The sequence below is a fragment of the Arvicanthis niloticus genome, chromosome 6, assembly GCF_011762505.2.
Source record: "Arvicanthis niloticus isolate mArvNil1 chromosome 6, mArvNil1.pat.X, whole genome shotgun sequence".
NCBI lineage: Eukaryota > Metazoa > Chordata > Mammalia > Rodentia > Muridae > Arvicanthis > Arvicanthis niloticus.
This window is the reverse complement of record NC_047663.1, coordinates 37848879-37870553: the sequence shown is the minus strand read 5'-3', so window position 1 is coordinate 37870553 and position 21675 is coordinate 37848879. Positions and strand designations below refer to the sequence as shown.

Here is a 21675-nt window from a genome sequence, read left to right as displayed (position 1 = left end):
TCCATAATCAAAATGCCAATAGTGTTAATTTCCTTCTGAAAATTTTCTTCTAGGCTTTTCAGTCATTGTCTTCTCAGGATCTTCTCCGTTTACCTGTATCTTAATATCCATCTGTTTAATTTCACCACTCATATTTTACTAGGGTCTACCCTAAATGATCATGTTTTAATTTAACAATATCTTTAAAGACCCTATCTCCACCCCACACTCTCCTCATATCTTGAGGTACTGTAGGATTTCAGCATTGGGTTTTGGGGGTATAATTCAACCCAGAAAAAACCTCTAGTTCCAGTTTCTAGAATACATACTCACCCTTCTTCTCTTCCACCTGTTAATCTTGTATAGTATGTTTTCTCCACCCTTTGGCTTTCTTCCTCCATGTCTTACAGATACACAGCTTGTGTGGCAAGGACTCATGGAGACCAGCTCTACAAAGCCGACAGTAGGATAGGCAGGTCTTGGCCTGTCCCAAACAGCACTCAGGAGTGGTTCCAGTTCTAGGAGTTACTGTCTTACAGCCCTTTGCAGGTTCTCTGCTCGGGCATCTTAGCATTTGATAGCAGATTCTTTGGGAGTGGTCTTGGGCTATCCTAATTCATTCTTGGTTTTGCTTCCCAAAACAGGACTATTTGAATATTTCACTTGAGGGTGGAACCCAGGGTCTTGCACATGTGATACAAATGGTTACACCCCACAGTCCTCGAGTTTTTGAGGGTAAGCCCATTATTGTGACATTCTTAAAGCTGACAAACAGCAACGCCATTAAGAATCCCAGAGAAAGAAACTTTAGCATTTAAAAGGTAAAAGAATAAGAGATGACTTCAAGATTTTTAATTCTTTTTACTTGGTCACTTCTTCATGCCAGCTTCAGAGAATACTACTGTGGAGAGGCAAAGCTCCCCAGATTATTCTTAGTCAGTAAGTCGAACGTCTTGTTAAACCAGAAAGTCTTGCTCAATTATCTATTTTTTTAAGCTTTGAATTTCCTTTGTTCAGCTGACATTTATCCCAATGACACAGTTACTGTTAAAATATAGGTCACTGTTTTATAAAATCTGTGAATTCCCCAATTTGTTTCTAATCCTTATTACTTCAAAAGTGAGTGGGTAAATTCCTGGAGAAGCTGCTACCTAGTGGCAATAAGGCATGCCATTGTTCCTGTTGACCAATCTTAATATCTTCCTGTCTTAGCTTCCATCCAAGAATTTGTTTCCTGGGGTGTGGCTTTCCACCCTTATCACTTTTTGCCCTCTGGCACGGAACTACTCTTCTGGCCGCATTGTCCTCTTCTACACCTTTCCTGGCCTTCATCATAGTCTTGTGGGGATTGGGAAAAGAACTCTGGGTGCTCCTCTGAATTTTTGCAATAGGTTAGAACTCAGCCCATTCTTGTCGAATGGATTTCCTCGCAGTGTCACAGCACTTATGCCCAATGGTTGGATTGTGTTGGGAAGTCTTCCAATCACCATTAATCTTCAGTACACACTGCCATGAAAGTCTTGCTGTGAAGTGATACAACTAGACATTTGTTGGCTTCATTCACCTCAAAAGGCTTGGAGCACCAGTAAAGGATGTAAAGCAATCTAAGAAGTCAGTACTCCCTGGCACTTACTGTTGAGGGCAGGCATGAGACTGCTTGTTCTTTGTACCCTGCCTTACCTACCAAACTTTCTTTACCAACACTTCTCTTCAGAAATACTCCATGATCCAGCATCAGCAGCTCCTTTTGAGGTAGGCTGGGGAGCTAAGCAAAGGGGCTGCTGATGGATTAGTTGCATTGGCTAGCCTACTGCACTAATCTGAAGGCAGTGGACAGGCATGACACGGACCTCATTAGAGTGTCAGGACTAGCAAAGCTACGGTTCATCCAGGGACAGCACATCACCTAGTGCACCTCTTGGCTCTCCAGGGTTTCCTTCCTGCGCTACTAGCCAGTAGGTCCTTGCGGGAGTTTCGAGCAGAACCACGGCTTCTACTCCGCTCTCCGCCGGGAGGTGGAGCCGTTGGGTTGGCCCCAAACCCGCCCAGGCAGAAGGGGCACCCACCACGTCCCAGACCCGCCCGCCCTCGCACCGCTCGGCCCCGAATGGCAGAGAGGCGCTCGGACCATCAGCATCGCCTCACGTCGCCCCGCCCCGCGCCGCGCGCCCATTGGCTGACGCCGGCCCGAGCCCGCGCCTCGCCCCCTCCCTCAGGCACCCAGACCGCGCGGCTGCCCAGAGCGGGGTCGGAGGTGAACGGCCTGGAGTAACCCCGGACGCGCGCGGACCTAATGGGGCTGGGCGGCTGAGGTGGGCGGCCGGGCGGGGGCGGGCCGGGGGCGGGGCAGTCCGCTTAAGCCCCGCCCTCCTCGGCCCCGGTGTGGGCCAGGCCTGCCGGGCTTCTGTCAGCCATCGCCGAGCCGCCCGCGTCGCCTCCCGCCCAGCACAACTCGGCGCAGGGGCTCAGCGACCGTCGGTCCCTGCGTGCCGCCAGCCTGAGGTGAGGCGAGGGCCGCAGGGCAATCCGGAGCGGCCCGGGCCGCGGAGGGGCAGCCGGCAGGGGGCGGCCTCCCAGCCTCCGCCGGCACGCGGTGGGGCTCCATCCCATGCAGACCCCGGGCCGGACAGCCGAGTCCTCTCCTCAGCTCCGCGGCCTCCAAGTCCCCTCGCTCGAGCTTCGCGTGGAGGGCTCTGGGGTCCGGCGGCTTGCGGGCCGAGACCCCGGAACCTGGGAGGAGTACCGCCCAGGGCCCTTAGGGAGGAACCAGTGTGTCTGCCCCGTGCTTGCTGCTTACTTGCGGGTCTGATTCTTTGCGTCGGTCCTGGGTTCCGAGAGGGAGAAGACCACGTGGGAGGCGGGTGTTGAGGGTTGGGTCTGGTTGCACGGAAAGTCTTGTTCCTCTCCTGCGGAGAGAGGTGTGGGGCGCAGAGGCGCGGGCTGCTGTGGCACTCACTGTGCCTTTGTATCGCGGGGAGAGCCCGGGCCAGGCGGGTTGTCCCTTTGCCAGTTCCTGCTCGCACGATTTGAGGGTTTCTATGAGGGATCGATCGTAAGTAGTAAAAGCGTGCTCGCCAGTTCTTAACTCTCCTTTTGGCGTTTGCCGTGCTAATTTAGGGCAGCTATTGGAGATAAGACGAAGGAAGGTGATAGGAAGCTAAAGATTTCAGAGGAAAACGTGAGTGGAAATTCTGCCACATCTGGGCCGATATGTATATAGTTTTGATTTGGGTATCCAGCAAGTGGACATTTCCAGTAAGCTTTAAAAATCATGAACTTAATGTAGGCCTTGTGGATTTTTATAGAGGCATAAAGGAGTATAATTGGTCAGAGGAAATAATTTTAGATGGTTTTGTTAGGAGATTTAAGACAAATCAAAAGGCTCTAGTATTTCCTGATTCCGTGTCTACATAAACAGTGTTTCAGAAACTTCCCAATGTGCAGAATAAATCTAATAACTTGGCCTTCACTCTCAGAAGTTGTTCTCTCTTGGCTTTTCTGTTTCTTTTTTCCCTCTAATTCTACAGTTCAGGCTGGGAACTTTCCTTGGTTACATAGTTTAGTCTTCTCTCTCTTAGCGAATAGGAAAACCCTAATTTGTCTTTTGCTGCTCGGTGAATGGGGATGCCCTTGACATCTGTCTTGGGAATTTTTTGTGTTCATTTGACAAGCACTTGTTGGAAAAGCGTTGTTGTCTAACAGTAGGATTTTTTTTTTTCTTAGCAGTGTAGGTAGTAGGTGCTTACTTGCTGCAAAATAGCAAGTTTCTTCCCACTTCTTTGGCTTCAGTTTATTTCTAAATACTATTTAAACCTTAACAGAAGTATTGATGTGACCCCAGTGATAATTAGCAAAACCTGTGGGTCTGAAAGACGTCAACAGTAAAATACTAATTTCTGAAACTTTCTGTGCTTATTAGTGTTGTAGAGGTTTTGTTTGCGATTTACCAGAGAATAGAAATACATCAAAGAAAAGATTAAGTCATTTTCAAACTGTAAGGAAAAGTTGGGAAATACTGCATTTATACATCAGACCACGACTAGGTAATATCAAAGTACTGTCATTGTGAAAGCTAGTCTTGGAGAACTCTAGAGTGCTGTGAACAAGTTTAGTTGTAGAGCACTTTCCAGTTAATAAGTAGGAAATTTTTACCTGTCACATAGACTGGTTTAACTGGTCTGAAGCCAGTGGGTTTTTTTTTTTTTTTTTTTTTTTTGGAGGGTCTTCAAATATGTAGCCTTGAACTTGGAATTCTCCTGTCTCAGTGTCTCAAGTACAAGGATTGTAGGCTTGTGCTGACATACTCTGCTCTGTGGTTGCCCCCCACACCCACCCCCTAGATATGGTTACTCTTCATAGTGTATAGCCCTGGCTGTCCTGGAATTTTCTTTGTAGACCAGGCTGACCTTGAAGTCAGAGATTTGCTTGTCTCTGCCTTCCAAGTGCTGGGATTAAAGGGTGCCCTACCATACCCAGCTTTTCCTTTACCCTTTTCCCTTTTCCCTTTTTTTGTTTTACATTTATTTGGTTGTGTGTGTGTATGTGGTCATGCAGGTGCTCAGGTGCATGTATGGACGTCTGAGGACAACCTTTGGGAATGTGTTTTTTTCTATTTATTTTTTGTGGGGAATGTAAGCATGCCTGCCATGTGGAGGTCAGAAGACAGTCTGATATCTGTTTACTCTTATATCATGTGAGCCTTGGGGATTGAACAGAGATCATCAGCTCAATAATAGTCCCCTTTACCAGCTGAGCTACCTTCTGGGATTACAGGTGTGTGCCGCCATACTTGTGTGTGTGTGTGTGTCTTGTGCAAGCTTACGTGAGGTCAGAAGACAACTTATGAGACTTGGTTCTCTCCTACCATGTGGGTTCCTGACAAGCGCCTTTATGTGCTGAGCTGTCCTCTTGGCCTTCAAATCTATTTTATGTAGTGCTGGGGATTGAACCAGGGCTTTGTGGATGCTAGGAAGGCACATCACCAATTTAGCGTTCTCAGCCCCACTGTACCTTTCTTTAAAATAGGCATGTCTACCTACAGCCTCCAGGCCACTTGAGTCCCAGGGTTTCTGTGAATAGGACCCAAAATACTTGTACATGATGTCATTTTGAAATGTCAAAAAAAAAAATTGAGATAGCCCTGTTTTTTGTTTTTGTTTTCAGTTTTAAGGTAGCTAATACCTAAATTATTGGATGAGGAACCAACAATTAAAATCATGCAGTAATACACTTAAATGTAATGTTTTTACTTGGGAAAGGCTAGGCTACTCTTTAAAACAATTCAGAAAAAAAGTTATTTTATCATCCTCTTAACTTTTTTTTTGTTTTGTTTGTTTTGTTTTATGACAGGGTTTCTCTGTGTAGCTCTAGCTGTCCTAGAACTCTCTCTGTAGACCATGCTGGCCCCAAATTCAGAGATCTGCTTGCCTCTGCCTCCTGAGTGCTGGGACTAAAGATGTGTGCTACCACCACCTGGCATTCTCTAACTTTTTAAAAACATCTATATGTGTGGGCACAGGACGGAGCAGGGTAAGGTTAGAAGACAACTCTAGGGAGTTAGTTCTCTCATTCCCCTGTCGGTTGAACTCAAGTTCCCATGCTTGAGCTTGAAGTCGGTTTATTATTGAGCCATCTCACCACCCTTAGTGTGTTCTTAAAGATTAATAATTGTAGAAGCCACACATCAAGCATATTTTCATACATTTAAATCAGTAGGCTTATGAATAAACACTGAAGCCTTATTGGCTGAAAAGTAAATCTTAATCACTGTTGAGGGGACTACCATTTGAAAGTAGTCTTCAGTAATCCATCCACTTTTAAAACAGATTTCTATTTAAGTAGTATATGTCTGTCTGTCTGTAACACTACTATCATGTGTTCTGTCTCTATCATGCCAAATGAACCATTGCATTCAAGGAAAGCTGAAAATTATTACAGAAACAGGAGGACTTCCGTGAGTTTGAGGCCAGTGTGGTCTGCACAGCGGGTTCCAGATGAGCCAAGGGCTGCATAAGAAGAATCCTATCTCAAAAAAAAGGTAGAAAACAAAACCAGAAAGGGATGTCAATCACGATAATCCAAAGGTTGATGTCCTCGATTGATGCCGCTTCCCAGTGTTGTTAATTGAGACTTAAGTTCATTCCATCCTTTCAGCATTCTGTTCTGACTCTTCCTTACTGGAGGAACTGCAAAAATAGTTACTATTTTATAACACTGGGGGTTGAAATCACATGATCATATATATAAGTTATGAAGGAGGTCATCTTAGAGTCAGCCTATATAGATAATTTTCTTTGACATGATAACATGACATTTGAAATTTTTGAATGAACTTGTTAAGTTTGAAAAATACACCTAGACTTTGAGAAAGATTTTTCTTAAGATCTCATTTATGAATTATGGCCAATCTCTCCTATGACAGAAATAAACTCAAAAGTGAAGCTTTTCAATCTTTCTTTAGCCATTCAAATTTAGTTACTGCTTACATGTATGTGTGCCTGCATATACACATATCTGGGGATAGTAAGGCTGGTAGAAGCTTGATTATTCATTTTTAATTTTATTAGAGGTAATATCAGATTAGTTCATGATGATGGATACTTGGGTTGTTTGCATTTTTTTCTTTAGTATGTATTGCTATTCCTGGGTCTGGCAGACAAGCTGTTTAATTTCTTTGATTCCATTTCATGTAAGTCAATAGTTTATGGTGCACATCTTCAATCCCAGCACTCAGGAGGCAGTGGCTGGTGGACCTCTTGAGTTTGATGCCAGCCTGGTTTATCAAGTGAGTTCCAGGGCAGCCAAGGCTACACAAAGAAACACCTTAACAACACCCCACCCCAAAGTATGTAAGGAAGTTTCTGGTCCAGTATTCCACTTAATATGATCCCCCCCGCCTCCTCCATACAGAGTTTCCTGTGTAGCCCTTGCTGCCCTGAAACTCTGTAGATCAGCTTGGTCTCAAACTCCTCTGTCTTCCCAGAGCTGGGACTAAAGGTGTGTGCCACCACTGCTTGGCAGGGATATTTTTTTCATTGGTTCTTTTCATTTAAAACTAGCAGTTTGTATGTGTTTCATCATCTGATCTTATGTTTCATAGGTCAACTAAGTTTTAGGAAATTTTATTTTTGGTTTTTGGTGCTAGAATAGAATTTAGAGCCTCATGAGTTATATTCTCAGTAGGCAGTTCTTTATCTGCACCTTACAACTTCTATGTAATTTTAGGGAGCGGTTTAACTCTAAAAGAATTAGGAATGTTGCCTTGAACAGTAAATATTTTTCTTGCTTTAGGTCTCCAATGCTAATATAGTGCATCAACAGATCTAGAAGACTTGGGAACAACAATACAAATCAATGTATTTTAAAATTATTTGTTTATCTATGCGTGTATGGAGGCCAGAAGAGGGAGTCTGGTGTCTACTATCATTCTTTGCTTATGCCTTAGGAGGGTCTATCCCTGAACCTGAGGCCCAGGCAGCCTAGTCTAGAAGCAAGCCTGGGGCTTATCTAGGCAAGAGGTCATCCTTGTCCAGTAATCCTTGTAGCTGTGGTTGTAGATATTTTCAGAGACTCTCAGCTTGTTACATGGGTGTTGGGATTTCAACTCTGGTCCCTATGATTGTGGAACAAGCACTCTTAACCAGTGATCTGTCTCTCTTCCTGCACCTAGCTGTCTATCTGTCTGCATGTCTTTGTTTATTTGTTGTTATTGTTGTTTGAGATAGGATCTTATGTATTATGTAGCACAAGCTGGCTACATAAACACAATAAACACAATACTTAGCCAAGCAATATTTTTTTGTTTGTTTTTTGAGACAAGGTTTCTCTATGGAGGCTTGGCTATGTTGGAACTCATTCTGTAGACCAGGCTGGCCTCTGCCTCCCAAGTGTTGGGATCAAAGGTGTGTGCTAGCAATATTTTCTTAAGAAAGTCCTCCAGTCCTTGAGACTTTGAGATAATGGGGATACCCAGATCGTTGTTGGTACAGCTCTCTAGATGCTGTACTATGAAATATTTCAGAGCTTTTTAAATTAAAAAATGGAAATGCCTTAGGTTTTCAAAGGATATTATTTGAAATAAATACTTAGTTCATGTCTCCTAGTTTTTTAACCCTGTAACAACTCATCAAAGTCTTGTATTTATGCAGCATTATGTAATATTGGGGGGTAACTCTAAAGAGAATAATTTTTCCCATCTTCATCCACAAGATGACTGTCTGTGTGTCTTTGTTGTTACTGTTGTTTGAGATAGGATTTTGTGTATGAGATAGAATTAAAGGTCTATACCTATAGTTATGAGATATTTTACTATTTGTCCTTTGAGACATCTTTCAAGTTGGCTTGGTACTCACTCAGGCTGACCTTGAGTTCAACAGTCTCCTGCCTCTTGATTAGAGGCTCCTGGTCCTTCACCCGAGTCGGTTGGTTGTTTCAGACCTGGTTTTATCCAGTTTACTGATGGCCTCCAACTCACATTGTGGCCAATATACCAAAGCTGACTGTGAAGTCTGCTCCTTCTGTCTCTTCCTTCCAAATACCAAGGTGACAGGTTTGCACCTCCATGTCTGGTTAGATAACTTACATTTAAGAAATTATAATTTTTTTTCCTGTTTGCTTGAGATAAAGTCACTTTTTATAACCTTGGCTGGCCCAGAACTCAGGAAATTCACTTGCCTCTGGCTTCCAAGTGATGAGATTAAAGGTGTCTAAATGTTATAAATCTCTTAATTTACAGAGATTTATATTTATTATCCTTGGGGCCTGGGGTCACCAAGTCCTGGAATTATAGTAGGGGCCACTCTTTACCTGGCAAGTCCCCTTCTTCCTCCCTCTGCTATATTGAATCCAGGGTTTCACACACCCTAGGCCAGCGCTTGGCCACATTTCTAACCCCTTTTGCATATAGCTTAAAAAGTTACATGGTTCACAAAGTTGATTAAAATCCTACTTTAGTTTCTCTTGTCAGATATACTTGTGATATATCTTTTTGTGTGAACAGCATGCTTGCCTGGTTGCATCTTGATTTCTCACAAATAGTAAGCATTGCTTATTGATATTTTACAATAGATTATACTCTTATATTTATCAGAAAGTTTATATTGTGAATGTGTAAATGCTGTACAAGATTTAGTTGTATCCTGTACAATTGTTACTTTGGAGGTAATAATGGTCTTTATTTCTGTTGTTAGCTTTCTGTGAGTTTACCATGTATTAACTCTTCACATTAACTTTTCTCACTCTCTCTGGATACTGATATGAGCCAGATAGTCCATTAATTTTCATCTATAAAATCTTGCTCAGACTCCTGGCTGACTCCAGCCTAAATTGCTTGTCTCTTGCATCTGACACTTACTGCTCATCCTGGGCTCCCTCTTCACCATCACCCTAGGGATTCTCTTTACTGTCTTTTCTAATGCTCAAGAATTCATGTCCCACATCTTCCACAGACTTGGCTTATTTTCCATCACTTGCATGGGGAATATTCTTTAGTGGCATCTTGAGAACGAGTACATGGGAGGAAAATACTTTTTAACTTTTTATTTAAAAATTTTCAGCTTACAAAGAATAATGCAATAAATATCAATGTTTCCTTGACCTAGATTCATCAATTTTTGATATTTTGTCACATTTGTTTTGCTGCTTTATGTTGTGTATGTATTATTTTTTTATGTCATTTGAAACTAAACTGAAGAACCCATACATACTTCTGCTTATTTCTTCTAATAATTAGGATGTTTTCTGCTTCAATCACTTATTGTGCCCCCTCCATTTAACATGAATGTAAAATTATGTGATTTATGTTTCCATTTAAAATTTTTTACTCATCTCAGTAATATCTTTTTCTTTTCTTTTCTTTTTCTTTTTCTTTTTCTTTTCTTTTTTTTTTTTTTTTTAAGACCAGGGGGCTATTCTGAAACTTAATATGTAGACCAAGTTAGCTTCAAACTCTGAGGAATCCATGCCTGTCTCTACCTCCTGAGTGCTGGGATTAAAGGTGTGTATCAGGTCTGGGCTTTTTTTAAAGAAGTGAGATAATGTCTAACTGTACTCAGGCTTTGAGCTCACTGTAGTTCAGGGAAGGCCTTACATTTTGTATTGTCTTGCCTCATGAGTAGCTAAGATTAAAAGCCTACCACAGCTGGCTCACCAGCATTCTGATTCTTGATGATTTGTATGAAGACACTTCTTTTTCCTCTCTGGAAGTTTGAATCTTCTCTTGGGTTCTTTTTGTGATAGGTACTATATGGACTCACTCTCTATCTATCTATCTATCTATCTATCTATCTATCTATCTATCTATCGTGCCCCAGGCAGGGGCTCCACCATGGAGCTACACATATAGCTTATTAGTGGCCCTTCTTAATCTAAAAGTCATGCCCTTTCATATTAGGAAGTTTTTAATTGAATTGTATCATTATTACTGGTTTTCTTTGCCCTTGATTTTATTCTTTTGAGAGCTGTTTTTCATAACTGGGCCTTTTTAGTAAGGTCTTTAACTTTGTTTCTTATTGTTTATCTCCTTAACTTTTTCTGATTCATAGTACATTTTCATAGTTGTATCTTTTGTCTTTTTTATAGTAAACTCTTTTATTGCTGTGATTATATTTTTAACTTTAAGTTTTAAAAATATCCATATATTTTGTCAGGGAATGGTGTGATCCACAGACATGATTTTACTGTTTTTTTTTTTTAATTTAAAATTTTTACTTATTACTTATTTATTTTCTGTTTTTAAGTTTGAGGAATTATTTCTGGGTGAGTGAGATGGCTCAGTAGGTAAGGGCCCTTGCTGGCCAAACCTGAGGGCTTGAGTTTCAGCCCCAGGACCCAAGTGGTGGAAGGAGGAACAGACTCCCTCAGGTTGTCTTTTAACTTACACACACACTTGTATGTGGGCACAGATAAATAAATGAATAAATTGTAACAAGTCATAGTCATTTTTTAATGTAAACTTAAATATGAGATTACTTACTTGAGCCCAAAAAATTGAGATCAGCCTGGGAAACAATGACATATTGTAGTTAAAAAAATAAAAGGAGTTATTTCTAGTTTTTTTTTTTTTTTTTTTTTTTTTTTATTTGTTTTTCTGAGACAGTCTTTTTGTGTAGTCAAGGCTAGCCCTGAACTTGATGTGAGCCTCCTGGGATCACAGGCCTGTGCCAACACACCCTATATATTTGTTATTTTTGAATATTTTTTTAAAAAAGTGTAACATTTGTGTTTTGCATATGTAATAACTTCTCTTAGATGTCTTAGGATAACAATGATAGCTCTTTAGGTTTTGACATTTTTTGGGCAGTAATTTTAGACTTAAAGAAAAGTTGAGTGTGAATATTCTACAGAGAGCTCTGCACACTCTTGACTAAGCTTCACTCAGTATAGACATCATACATGGTCACACCGTATCTTTATCAATCCTAAGAAGTTAACATTGGAGATTGGAGATACTAACAGGACATTTGCCCAGCCTCTGGGGGCCCTGGGTTGTTAGTCCCAACACACACACAAAAGAAGCAGTAGAAACTCTCATCATTGAATATTGTTTGCTGCAGACATTTTTCAGATTTTACCCCTCCTACCCACATAGGGTTTTCCTGTGGGGTAGCTAAATCACAATACTGTGCTGCGTTTGGTGGCTATGTGCTTTCTTGGTGAAGGTTTTTAGCCTTTCTTAGGGACGTTCAGGTTTTGAAGCCTGGCCAGCATTTATATTATAGACTCTCCTTCAATTCAGGTTGGTCTAGTATTTTCTCATGGATTGACTAGGGTTTTGTGACTGGAGGGAGTAACCACAGAAATGGAATTGAGCCCTTCTATCTATTTATTTTATTCCCATAGTTATATTTTGCTTTTCATAATCTTTGGTTATGTGTTTTTTTGATTTTATAAGTATTTGTTCTTGATTCTTTCATTTGGATACTTTATCAGACATCTTGTAATACTTAATTGCCTGCTTATATTTTAGAAGGTGGACGGAAGAGGTGATAAGAGCTTGTGACAATTTGAGTGGGCCTTACTGACTGTTAGCTGCATCGAAGGACGATGTGGTGTTGCTAGCTTAAGGTCCCTGCATTATCTAACACCCCCACATTACCCCACCCCAGTGCTTCAGCTGTTAAGATTCTGCAAAGGATTTTGTGAGGTCTTAATATGTTTACTTAGCGTACCCAGCTTTAATATGGCAAGAGTACTTTTTCCTCTTGTTAGTATTCTCCAGTCTAGAAAATGACCCTTTCCAGAGAACTAGACTTTTAGCTTTTTATCAGGCTGGTAACTGGCATTATAAGATTCAGGGGAAATGGAATGATCTGAAGCTTCTGAAACAGAAGCTTAGCCAGTTCCTTCTTTACTTAGTTCTTACATGTACATAGTTGAAATGTTTTGGAGATTTTGTTGTGATTTTTGGCTTTGTGGGTTTATCTAGTTACTTTGTGCTTTTTCTGCTTTCCCAAAAAATATCTGGCTGTCTATACACGTTTAACTGAAAACTAAATTCCTTATTTTTTATACATTTATTTATTTATTTATTTATTTATTATATTAATATCTGTGCTGGGGTGGCAACTCTGTGTGTGTGTGTGTGTTTTTGTCTGTCTCTGTCACACATACACACACACATGCACACACACGCACACACACAGAGATAGAGAGAGATATTGAACTTACATATGTCAAAGTCAACTTTCAGGAGTCCTTTTACCATGTGGAACTTAGGTCTTCAGGTTTGGTGGCAAGTATATTTTACTGAGCCATCTAACTAACTTCCTACCAACATCTAAATCTTAATTTCTTTTTCTTTAAAAAAAAAAAAAAACATTAGTTTTTTTATTGGTGTTTGTGTGCATACAAGCCATAGCATGACTACAGAGGTCAGAGGACAACTTACTATGTGGATCCTGGGACTTAACTCAGATTGCCAGACTTTGTAGAAGTCATCCCTTTTATGTTTTAGAAAAGGGCTCATGTGGCCCAGGCCGATCGAGAATTGGCCTTTCTTCTACCTCAGACTTCCAGACACTAGTATTGTCAACTGAATTTAAAATTAAGATATCTAGGGTAGGGTCAATATTATTAAAGCATGCTGTATGAAACTCTCAAAAGAACCAATTTAAAAAAATCTGGGGCTGAAGAGATGGCTCAGCAGTTAATAGCACTAGCTGCTCTTTCAAGGGACCCTGGTTCTATTTCTAGCACCCACATGGTGCCTCATAGCCTTCTGTGACTCCAGTTCTAGGGAATCTGATGCCCTCTTCTGGCCTCCATGGATGGGTTCCAGACAGACATGTTGGCAAAACACTCACACACATAAAAATAAAAGTAATTTAGATACCTGTGTCCCCTCCAACTGCAGATCTTACTTAGTAGACGTGGAATGGATTTTATACATGAGTATTTTAGAAGTTTTTTTTTTTTTTTTTTAATTCAGTTTTGTCTTATTTTCAAGACAGATTTTTTTTTTTTTTTTTAAATGTATAGCCCTGGCTGTTTTTGACCTTGCTTTGTAGATCAGGCTGGCCACCTGCCTTTGCTTCCTGAATGCTAGGATTAAATGTGTGTTGCACCACCTCCCAGGTTATTTATTTATTTATTTATTTATTTATTTATTTATTTATTTGAGACAGGGTTTCATATAGACCAGGCTGGGGCCTAGATCTTTCTGTGTTGCCAAGTGTAACTTTGGACTCCTGGAACTCCTGATCCTCTTCTGCTACCTCCCAAATGCTAAGATTGCAGGCATAGGCCAGAGGTCCCACTGCACAGGAGTAGTTTTGCAAAGCTTCTAGGTGTTTCTTATACATAATCAAAATGGAGACTTTCTTCCCTGGATAATTTTAAGTTGTTTGCTTAGAAGCAAACCTAGGATTTGAGGAGTATACTTTTTTGGACCTTTAGAGTTTAAAGACTTAGAGTAATGGGAATATTGCCCTCTCTCTGGTTTCTAGTCTTTGTATACCCACTTGTAAACATATTCAGCCTGAGTTCTAGAAAATGAAGTTATTTTCTCTCTATTGCCTTATCTTTAATGAAATGCTAGAAGTAATAAGTGTTGTAATGCATTTATTTCAAGTATGATTTTTTTTTCAGAAAAGCTATTTTATGAAATAAAGTTGAATCACTGTTTAGTATGTTTAGAAATAATGAAGTTTTTGAATATGAAATGTTTTGTTTTATATCACTAAGTAATAAACTACTGAACTTTATGCTTGAAGTTAGGTAATATTTACCAGAAAACATAATATTTTGAATTTTACTATTTTTGTACTACACTGAGTAGAACTGGAATTGAGAAAAAAATGGGATTAAAAAAAAGAAAACCAAATAAACAGAAAAAGCAACCTTCAAATCTCCGTTTTTCTCTTTGTTTAGTTCTTTTTGGAGGCGGATATCTGCTGAGACAATAAGAATTATAAGAGGTCAGTTTCAAATAATACTCTTTTATGTTTACAATGTAGTAAAAGTTTTCATGTGCTAAGATGTTAAACTCTGGGTTTCTGTTGTCTTCCACAAAGAATACTGGCAGACGTAGGGTGAGTGACCCAACCAAGCGAACAGGGAGGCCGACAGTGACAATGGTGCTGACCCACTCCCTTCTCTTTAATTTAGGACTGGAATCAATGGAAATGGGACAGGCTGTGGTAGCTTCTAGAGTGTCTGAATGGCTACTCAGTGATTTTCCAGGCATGACCTCCCTTTCTGGTGGCGTGCATGCCTGCACTGGGGAGCAGTATTCCGTACAGGTACTTGCCGCTGGGCAGGCGTCAGCTGTTAGACACACTGCTTCCAGTCTGTGCAGCCCTTAGAAAAGGCCACCTGGGTACCGGCCCCCAAGAGAGGACAGCGTGAAGCTGGCTGTGCTGAGCTTTTTGATCATCGGCCCAGGGACTGTATTTTAGTAACGCTGACCTTGACTTTCATGATCTCCAAGAATCATTACTTTCTCATGAATTTTATTTTATTTTTGTGACCATCAGATTTTAGTCAGATTATAAGTTAGAATGTACACATGTGTGTTCCCTTGTGAAGGCAGCAGCTGGGAGTCAGGTGTGGAGGTGTACTTCTGTCATCCCAGCTGTTGGGAGGTACAGGCAAGTCATCCCTGCTATAGAAGTTTGGGGTTAGCCTGGCTGTGAGATGCTGTCTCTTCCCTGCCTTTCCCAAATACTTGGCCAGCATTTTTTTTTTTTTTTTTTTTTTTTTTTTTTTTTTGAGACAGGGTTTCTCTGTATAGCCCTGGCTGTCCTGAAACTCACTCTGTAGACCAGGCTGGCCTTGAACTCAGAAATCCGCCTGCCTCTGCCTCCCACGTGCTGGGACTAAAGGAGTGTGCCACCACTGCCTGGCTATTTTGTATTCTTTTCAGTTGCTGTATTTTTTACTGTATTTAAAAGTGGTCAGTGTGTTGGAATGTCCCTTTTTCCTTTCCTGTTACTCTCTAACTCCCTCTTTTCTTCTAATGATTTGATTGCCTTTTAGACTGAACTACATACAATTTGGAGACTTAAAAAAAAAAGAAATACAGTATTGCAATGCAAATGTATAGTAAATATAGACAGTTTTTTTTCCATTGCTAGGGATTGAAGCAGGGCCTCCTGTATGTTAGACAAGTGCCACCTTAAATATGTTTTTGTCCCATTAAACCCTTGCATTGCCCTTCTCAGTTCCTCTCCCCATACTTTCTACTTTTAAATATTCATTTTCTACTTACATGTCATAGTACTGAGTTGACACAGATTTACAGCCCTGGCTATCCTGGAACTCTCAGAGATCCACCTGCCTCTGCCTCTTGAGTGCTGAAATTAAAGGCATGTGCCACCATACTGTGATTTAAAGTTTTTAAAATAAGTATTTTGAAGGAAAAGAATACTTTTAACTTAGTTTGGTGGGCTTGTTGTTGTCATTGTTATGGGGCTGTGAACTGGTAACTATTTTGGCTAAGCTTGTTCATTAGCTACTGATGATAGCTCATCTTGTCTAGTAAAGTCCTGTATCTAGAAAAATGGAGTTTGAGGTGACATATCAACCACTTTGAGTACAGATTTAAAATTTGGTGGCAGATTCACTCCCTCTACTAATTCTGTGTACAGAATTGAACAACAAAAATAGACATTTGGAGGTAGATTTTTTTTTTAAATGATAGGTGTTAAGTTTTTGTGTTTTTTTTTGTTTGTTTTGTTTTTTTAAAGATTTATTTATTTCATGTATGTGAGTACACTGTAGCTGTTTTCAGACACACCAGAAGAGGGCATCAGATCCCATTACAGATGGTTGTGAGCCACCATGTGGTTGGTGGGAATTGAACTCAGTACCCTTGGAAGAGCAGTCAATGCTCTTAACCACTGAGCCATTTCTCCAGCCCTTGGGGGTAGATTTTTAAAATAATCAATTGAACAACAACAAAAAAAAAACCATGTACACACAAGGGTTTTTGTTTTGTTGTTGTTGTTTATTGTTTTATATTAAATATGTATGCTTTGTAAAATTCATAACTTTTCATTGTATGGTGTTTGGAACCAGGTAATCATTATGTAGTTTAATCACCCAGTTTCAAGCAATTACCGCTCTTGCTAAACTCTTAGCATTCATTATCATGGTGCTATAGTTTACTCAGTCTCCCAGCAGCTTTTGCTTACAGTATAGGGTTCCTGTTGATGTAGTTATCCCTTTAGTATCACTGGATTAGAGAAGAGTTGGGTAATGCTTACAGATTGTGGGAAATACTTCTCAAACTTTTAGTTTATAAGCACTGTTACCACAACCTCTTTTTTCCTCCCTTGGAGGAAACAAACGTACTGGAACAGAATAGCGATGGAAGCCAGCCTTTAATCTCAGCACTTGGGAGACAAAGGTAGGTGGATCTCTGTGAGTTCAAGGCCAGCCTGGTCTGCAGAGTGAGTTCCTGGACAGCCAAGACTACACAGACAGACCCTGTTTTCAAAAACAAAAAATCAAAAAGAATAGCCAAGGAAGCCAGTTCTCAAACTTATTTCTGAGCCACTTGTGGTCTATGCCTTACTTTCTTGTGTGTCCTCACCTATAGGTTCTTGCTTATGACCTACTTTTCTCTTCATTTTCCCCATAGCTCTGAGAGCTTATTTTGAAAGAATAATGGATGAACCATCTCCGTTGGCCAAGACTCTGGAGCTGAACCAGCACTCTCGATTCATAATTGGGTCTGTGTCTGAAGACAACTCAGAAGATGAGATCAGTAACCTGGTGAAGCTGGACCTAGAGGAGAAGGAGGGCTCCCTGTCACCAGCCTCTGTCAGCTCAGATACACTTTCTGATTTGGGGATCTCTGGCTTACAGGATGGTTTGGCCTTTCACATGAGGTGAGAAGAGTTGCTTCATGGTTAATGTGTTTAATATGTCTTGTTATTTTTATTGCTTATGTTCTGAAAGGAATAAGAATATATTAATTTTACTTCCATTCTCCTGGCCCATCTTCTACATGTTCTCCTCAGTTTTTCCATTTTTTATACATACTAGGCCCTTCAATATGACCTAGTGAAGGAGAGTTAGGTTGAAGAGTTTCAGCTTCTGTAGTACTTTGATTAATGATATTGTAACTCTCATTGATTGATAGGAATTTTGCAGACATGGCCAAATTTGTACACACACCCCCCCCCCCATCAGTGCTAGTAATTGAACCCAGGGCCTTATACATGGTAGGTGAACACTTAACCACTGATCTTCATCCTTAGCCCGTGTGGTTTTTGTTGTTTGTCTTTTGAGTCAGGGTTCTATTACCCCCAGTTGGACTAAAACTTCCTATATAGAACAGACTGACCTGGAGCTTGTTGAGACCTTCCTGCTTTTGCTTCCTGAGTGCTGGGACTATACACAGTGCCTATGGACAATTTGCTTTTGAAACTGGATCTGATGTAGCTTCAAACTCCTGAATTCTTAATCCTCCTGACTCCATCTTCTTAGTGCTGGTATTAGAGGTGTGTGCTACTTCACACATGTTAAAGTACTGTTTTTTGTTTTGTTCTGGGACAGGGCCTCATGTAACTCAGGCTGGCCTCAAACTCACTATGTAGCCCAGCCCAGGCTGACATTAAACTCCTAATCTTGCTGCCTTGGCTTGGGAGTACTAGAGTTACTGGACTGCTGGGGTACGGGTTTAAGCCACCACACCCTTTGATTGATGGCTGATTAGATAACTAGTCTAGTCATTTGCTTTTCAATTCTTAGGTTTAAAGATTTTGGATCAAATACTTTGTGAGTAAACTTTTGGAAGTTATCCTCATTCCTAGCAATTTGAACACATAGAGACAGAGAAATATACAGTAAAACAAATAAACAAAATGTTATTCAGGTGATTCTAATGTACATTGAAGGTAAAAATTGTAGTTCTAACCTAGATAAACACAAATTAGGGTAGGTGCTACTACCATTATTATCTTGATAGTTTGTTATTACTGGATCATAAAATAATTAGACTTCTTTTTATATACTGAAGATGTTGATTCTGTAGCAAAATTCCATTCTGGTAACTTTTTGTTGTTATCTGTGGGACTTGGAATTGTAGCTTCTGTAGAATGAGGCAGTTAATATATGTTAATAATCACTCCCATTTAAGCTATATGGAGGTCAGAAGAGTAAAGCAACTTAGTTATGTTTTATTTATTTCATGATTCCTGGGACTCACAATGAAGCAGATACCTTACCTAAAGTTTTAATGCTCTATTTATGTATTGTCAGTACAGGATCTCTTATTCCTTAGGCTTACCTTAAACTTGAGGTTGTCCTGGCTTAGCATCCTGATCACTGTGTTTACAGGCATAGACTACCTTGCTTGATGAGCCAATTGCTTTTGTTTTTGTAGATAAGGAAACTGAGGTCTGATGAGGGAAAGTAACTTGGTTAAGGTTGAGAATTCAAACTTAAATGTCCCAGTTGAATTTTTGTAATGGTTTTAATCTGATTGCCTGACTTTACAACTTTCTCTCTCTCTCTCTCTCTCTCTCTCTCTCTCTCTCTCTCTCTCAGTGTTTCCAATAAGGTTAGCTTTCTAAGAGTGAATGAACAAAGTATTATATTTAACCTGGGGTCAAAAAGAAGTGTTAGCACCAGGGACTAGAAATTAAGACTTTATGTAAACATGTTTTGCTGCTTTATGACTAATTTAGGTTGACCCTTTGGTGAGTACTGGTGATATCTTTCTCCTCAAAGTCATTTGGAAGTGTGTAGGAGTTGTGAATTGCCGAGACCAATCACATTTGGAAGACAGAGATACTAAAAGTTTTGCAGTAAGTCTGGATGTGGTGATACTTATGCCTTTAATTCCAACACCTAGAAGGCAGAGGCAGGCAGGCAGGCAGAGCTCTGTGAGTTTGAGGCGAGCCTGATCTACACAGTGAGTTCCAGGACATACAAGGCTATATAGGGAAACCCTGTCCCAACATCACTACCATCACTACTTTTGTAATGTAGTATATCATCCCATAAGGATAAGTCTCAAAATGCCGTAGTCCTCTATTGAGAAAGACTAGCTTCCTGCTAAATCTTCGAAGTCACACTACTCTTTGAGAAATTTGTCTAACTTAATTTTGTGTGAAACATAGTGTTCAGTTGTTGAATTAGGACATTGAGTTTGGCAATGACGCAATAAATGCTATTACAGGAAACTCAGCTGATGATACTCTGAGGCAGTGTGTAGGTGCCAAACCATTCCCAAGGCCCATGGCTGTCAGGCAGAGGCTGTGTGGCCAGTGGCATGATGGCCTGAGAATGTCTCGGGTGCCTTATTGTTGCCACAGCTCTCATGTTGGTTGCTCGTGGGCAGGAGTGTGATCAGCAGCCTGGGCAGAGGCCAGTTTCCACTGACTGCTTAGCTAGTGTTCCAAATAGAACAAGGTTTCTTCCTCGATCCACTTTATCTGTGGATATGGCAGTGTTTTGGGGAGTAATTTGATTTTTTTTTTTGATGGGAAGACTTCAATGATATCTGTAGCTAATTAAATTGTATGTGATCATTGGCAATCCATAATTTTCCTTGAACTCATTTCCTCTCAGAAAAATAAAGATAATGATTCAGGCACTGCTTTCCCTCTTAGAATACTAAGTAGAAACTGGTTGAGTTTACTAGCAACTTGTAGAATGAATAGCCTGATTGATCTTTTACCCTTGATAGAGGTTAAGGAGACAGGCCCATTCTTCACAGAGTGTTAACTAGAGGCCTCTGGAACAAACTGGAATAATAGCAGTGAGCTTCATTTCAGGTGCTAAGTAAAGATTTTACAGGTCTGATGGATGAGCTGGAATAGAAAGTAGACTTTTCTAGGGATGGAGAAGACATGCATCATGCTTTTCTAGAGTCTCCAAAAGCTTTATCATCCAAGTATTTGAAAATAAGAGCTTAAGAAATAGAACTTAATGAGACTAGGCAAGTTTCATTGAAGAACTGTTGAGACTTTTTATTGTTAAGATTAACCTGAACTCATCAGCTGTAGTTAGGTTAATATATCTCTAAAAGCCATTAGTTAATTGAATAGAATTAACTAATTAAGAAGAAAGACTGTTTAAAGATTAAATGTGTACATCTTAATTTTGGTAAGTAGTATGCCATTTGTTGGCATCTAATAGAGTTGTCTTATTTGTTTTAGTTTTGGTAGTTTCTCTACCACATTTTTTAAAAAATAGATTTATTTATTTATTTTATTTATGTGAGTACACTGTAGTTGTCTTCAGACACACTAGAAGAGGGCATAGGATTCCATTACACATGGTTGTTAACTGGTTGTTAAGATGGTTGTTGCTGGGAATTAAACTCAGGACCTCTGGAAGAGCAGTCAGTGCTCTTAACCACGGAGCCATCTCTCCAGCCCTCTCTGATGCCACTTAAGGTCACATTGTTCTGTACTTAAAATGAACCACATGATAGCCCATTCTATCAGTCAAACAAGACTAAACAGTTTTTCCAGCTAGTATACCAAATTTCTGAGTAAAGTCCAATTATAAGCAAGGTATTCCCCACATTTTGATCTTTAACCTCCTAGGTACTGAGAGTCTTAAACCTCCTCCATGTTTATATTTGAAACTCCATCTCAATTTTGTATTCTTAAAATTATGTGGTTAAAATACTGAATAGTCAGGTTAAGGACTTTATGCACCACATCTGGTCCTGCTTAAATTTGTTAATGATATTACCACCCCACTCCTGTACTCTACTTTTTGTGATAGTGACCAGGGACTTGTTTGAGAAGAAGTTAATAATTCATGGAAATATGAGTATGGTTGCTAGTGATTATTTGGTGCAAGGAAAAAGAAAGGGAGACACCATTTTATGTTCTGTAGCTGAGCAGTGGCAGACACCATTTTGGTATTTTCTTTACACTAATAATGTAGTCAGTTTCATAATCATGATGAAGAAGATGATTTTTGTTAAACTCTATGAAAAATAGAACTATTTTTTAAAAAAGATTTATTTAGCTTTCTTATATCAGTACACTGTAGGTGTCTTCAGACACACAAGAAGGTGTCAGGTCCCATTACAGATAGTTGTGAGCCACATGTGTTTGCTGGGAATTGAACTCAGGTCCTTTAGAAGAACAGTCAGTGCTCTTAATCACTGAGCCATCTTTTCAGCCCCAGAAGAACTTTTTAAAGTTATAGCTAAACTACTTTTGTTTGGCATAGAAAGAAATAAAAATTCCCTTTTTATTTACTATTACCTTAAACTCCTTGTGTTTA

The 21675-nt window shown here is 40.0% G+C and overlaps 1 protein-coding gene across 9 annotated transcripts in view; it reads left to right on the top strand.

The window, feature by feature from the left end:
* Acaca (acetyl-CoA carboxylase alpha) overlaps window positions 1–21675 on the top strand; it is a 264876-nt gene that overhangs the window by 47516 nt on the left and 195685 nt on the right. For 3 of the 9 annotated variants that reach the window (XR_013111129.1, XM_076936128.1, XM_034504319.2), the window contains exons 2-3: window positions 14347–14393; window positions 17060–17309. Coding sequence is in view for 8 of the 9 variants with exons in the window: in XM_076936128.1 (XP_076792243.1) it covers window positions 14347–14393; window positions 17060–17309 (297 nt within the window). In the remaining variant the exon portion in view is untranslated. Of the gene's footprint in view, window positions 1–2343; window positions 2482–3014; window positions 3032–5997; window positions 6017–14346; window positions 14394–17059; window positions 17310–21675 lie in introns of those variants that run through there. The other 6 variants (XM_076936129.1, XM_076936130.1, XM_076936131.1 and 3 more) reach the window with 5 other exon arrangements.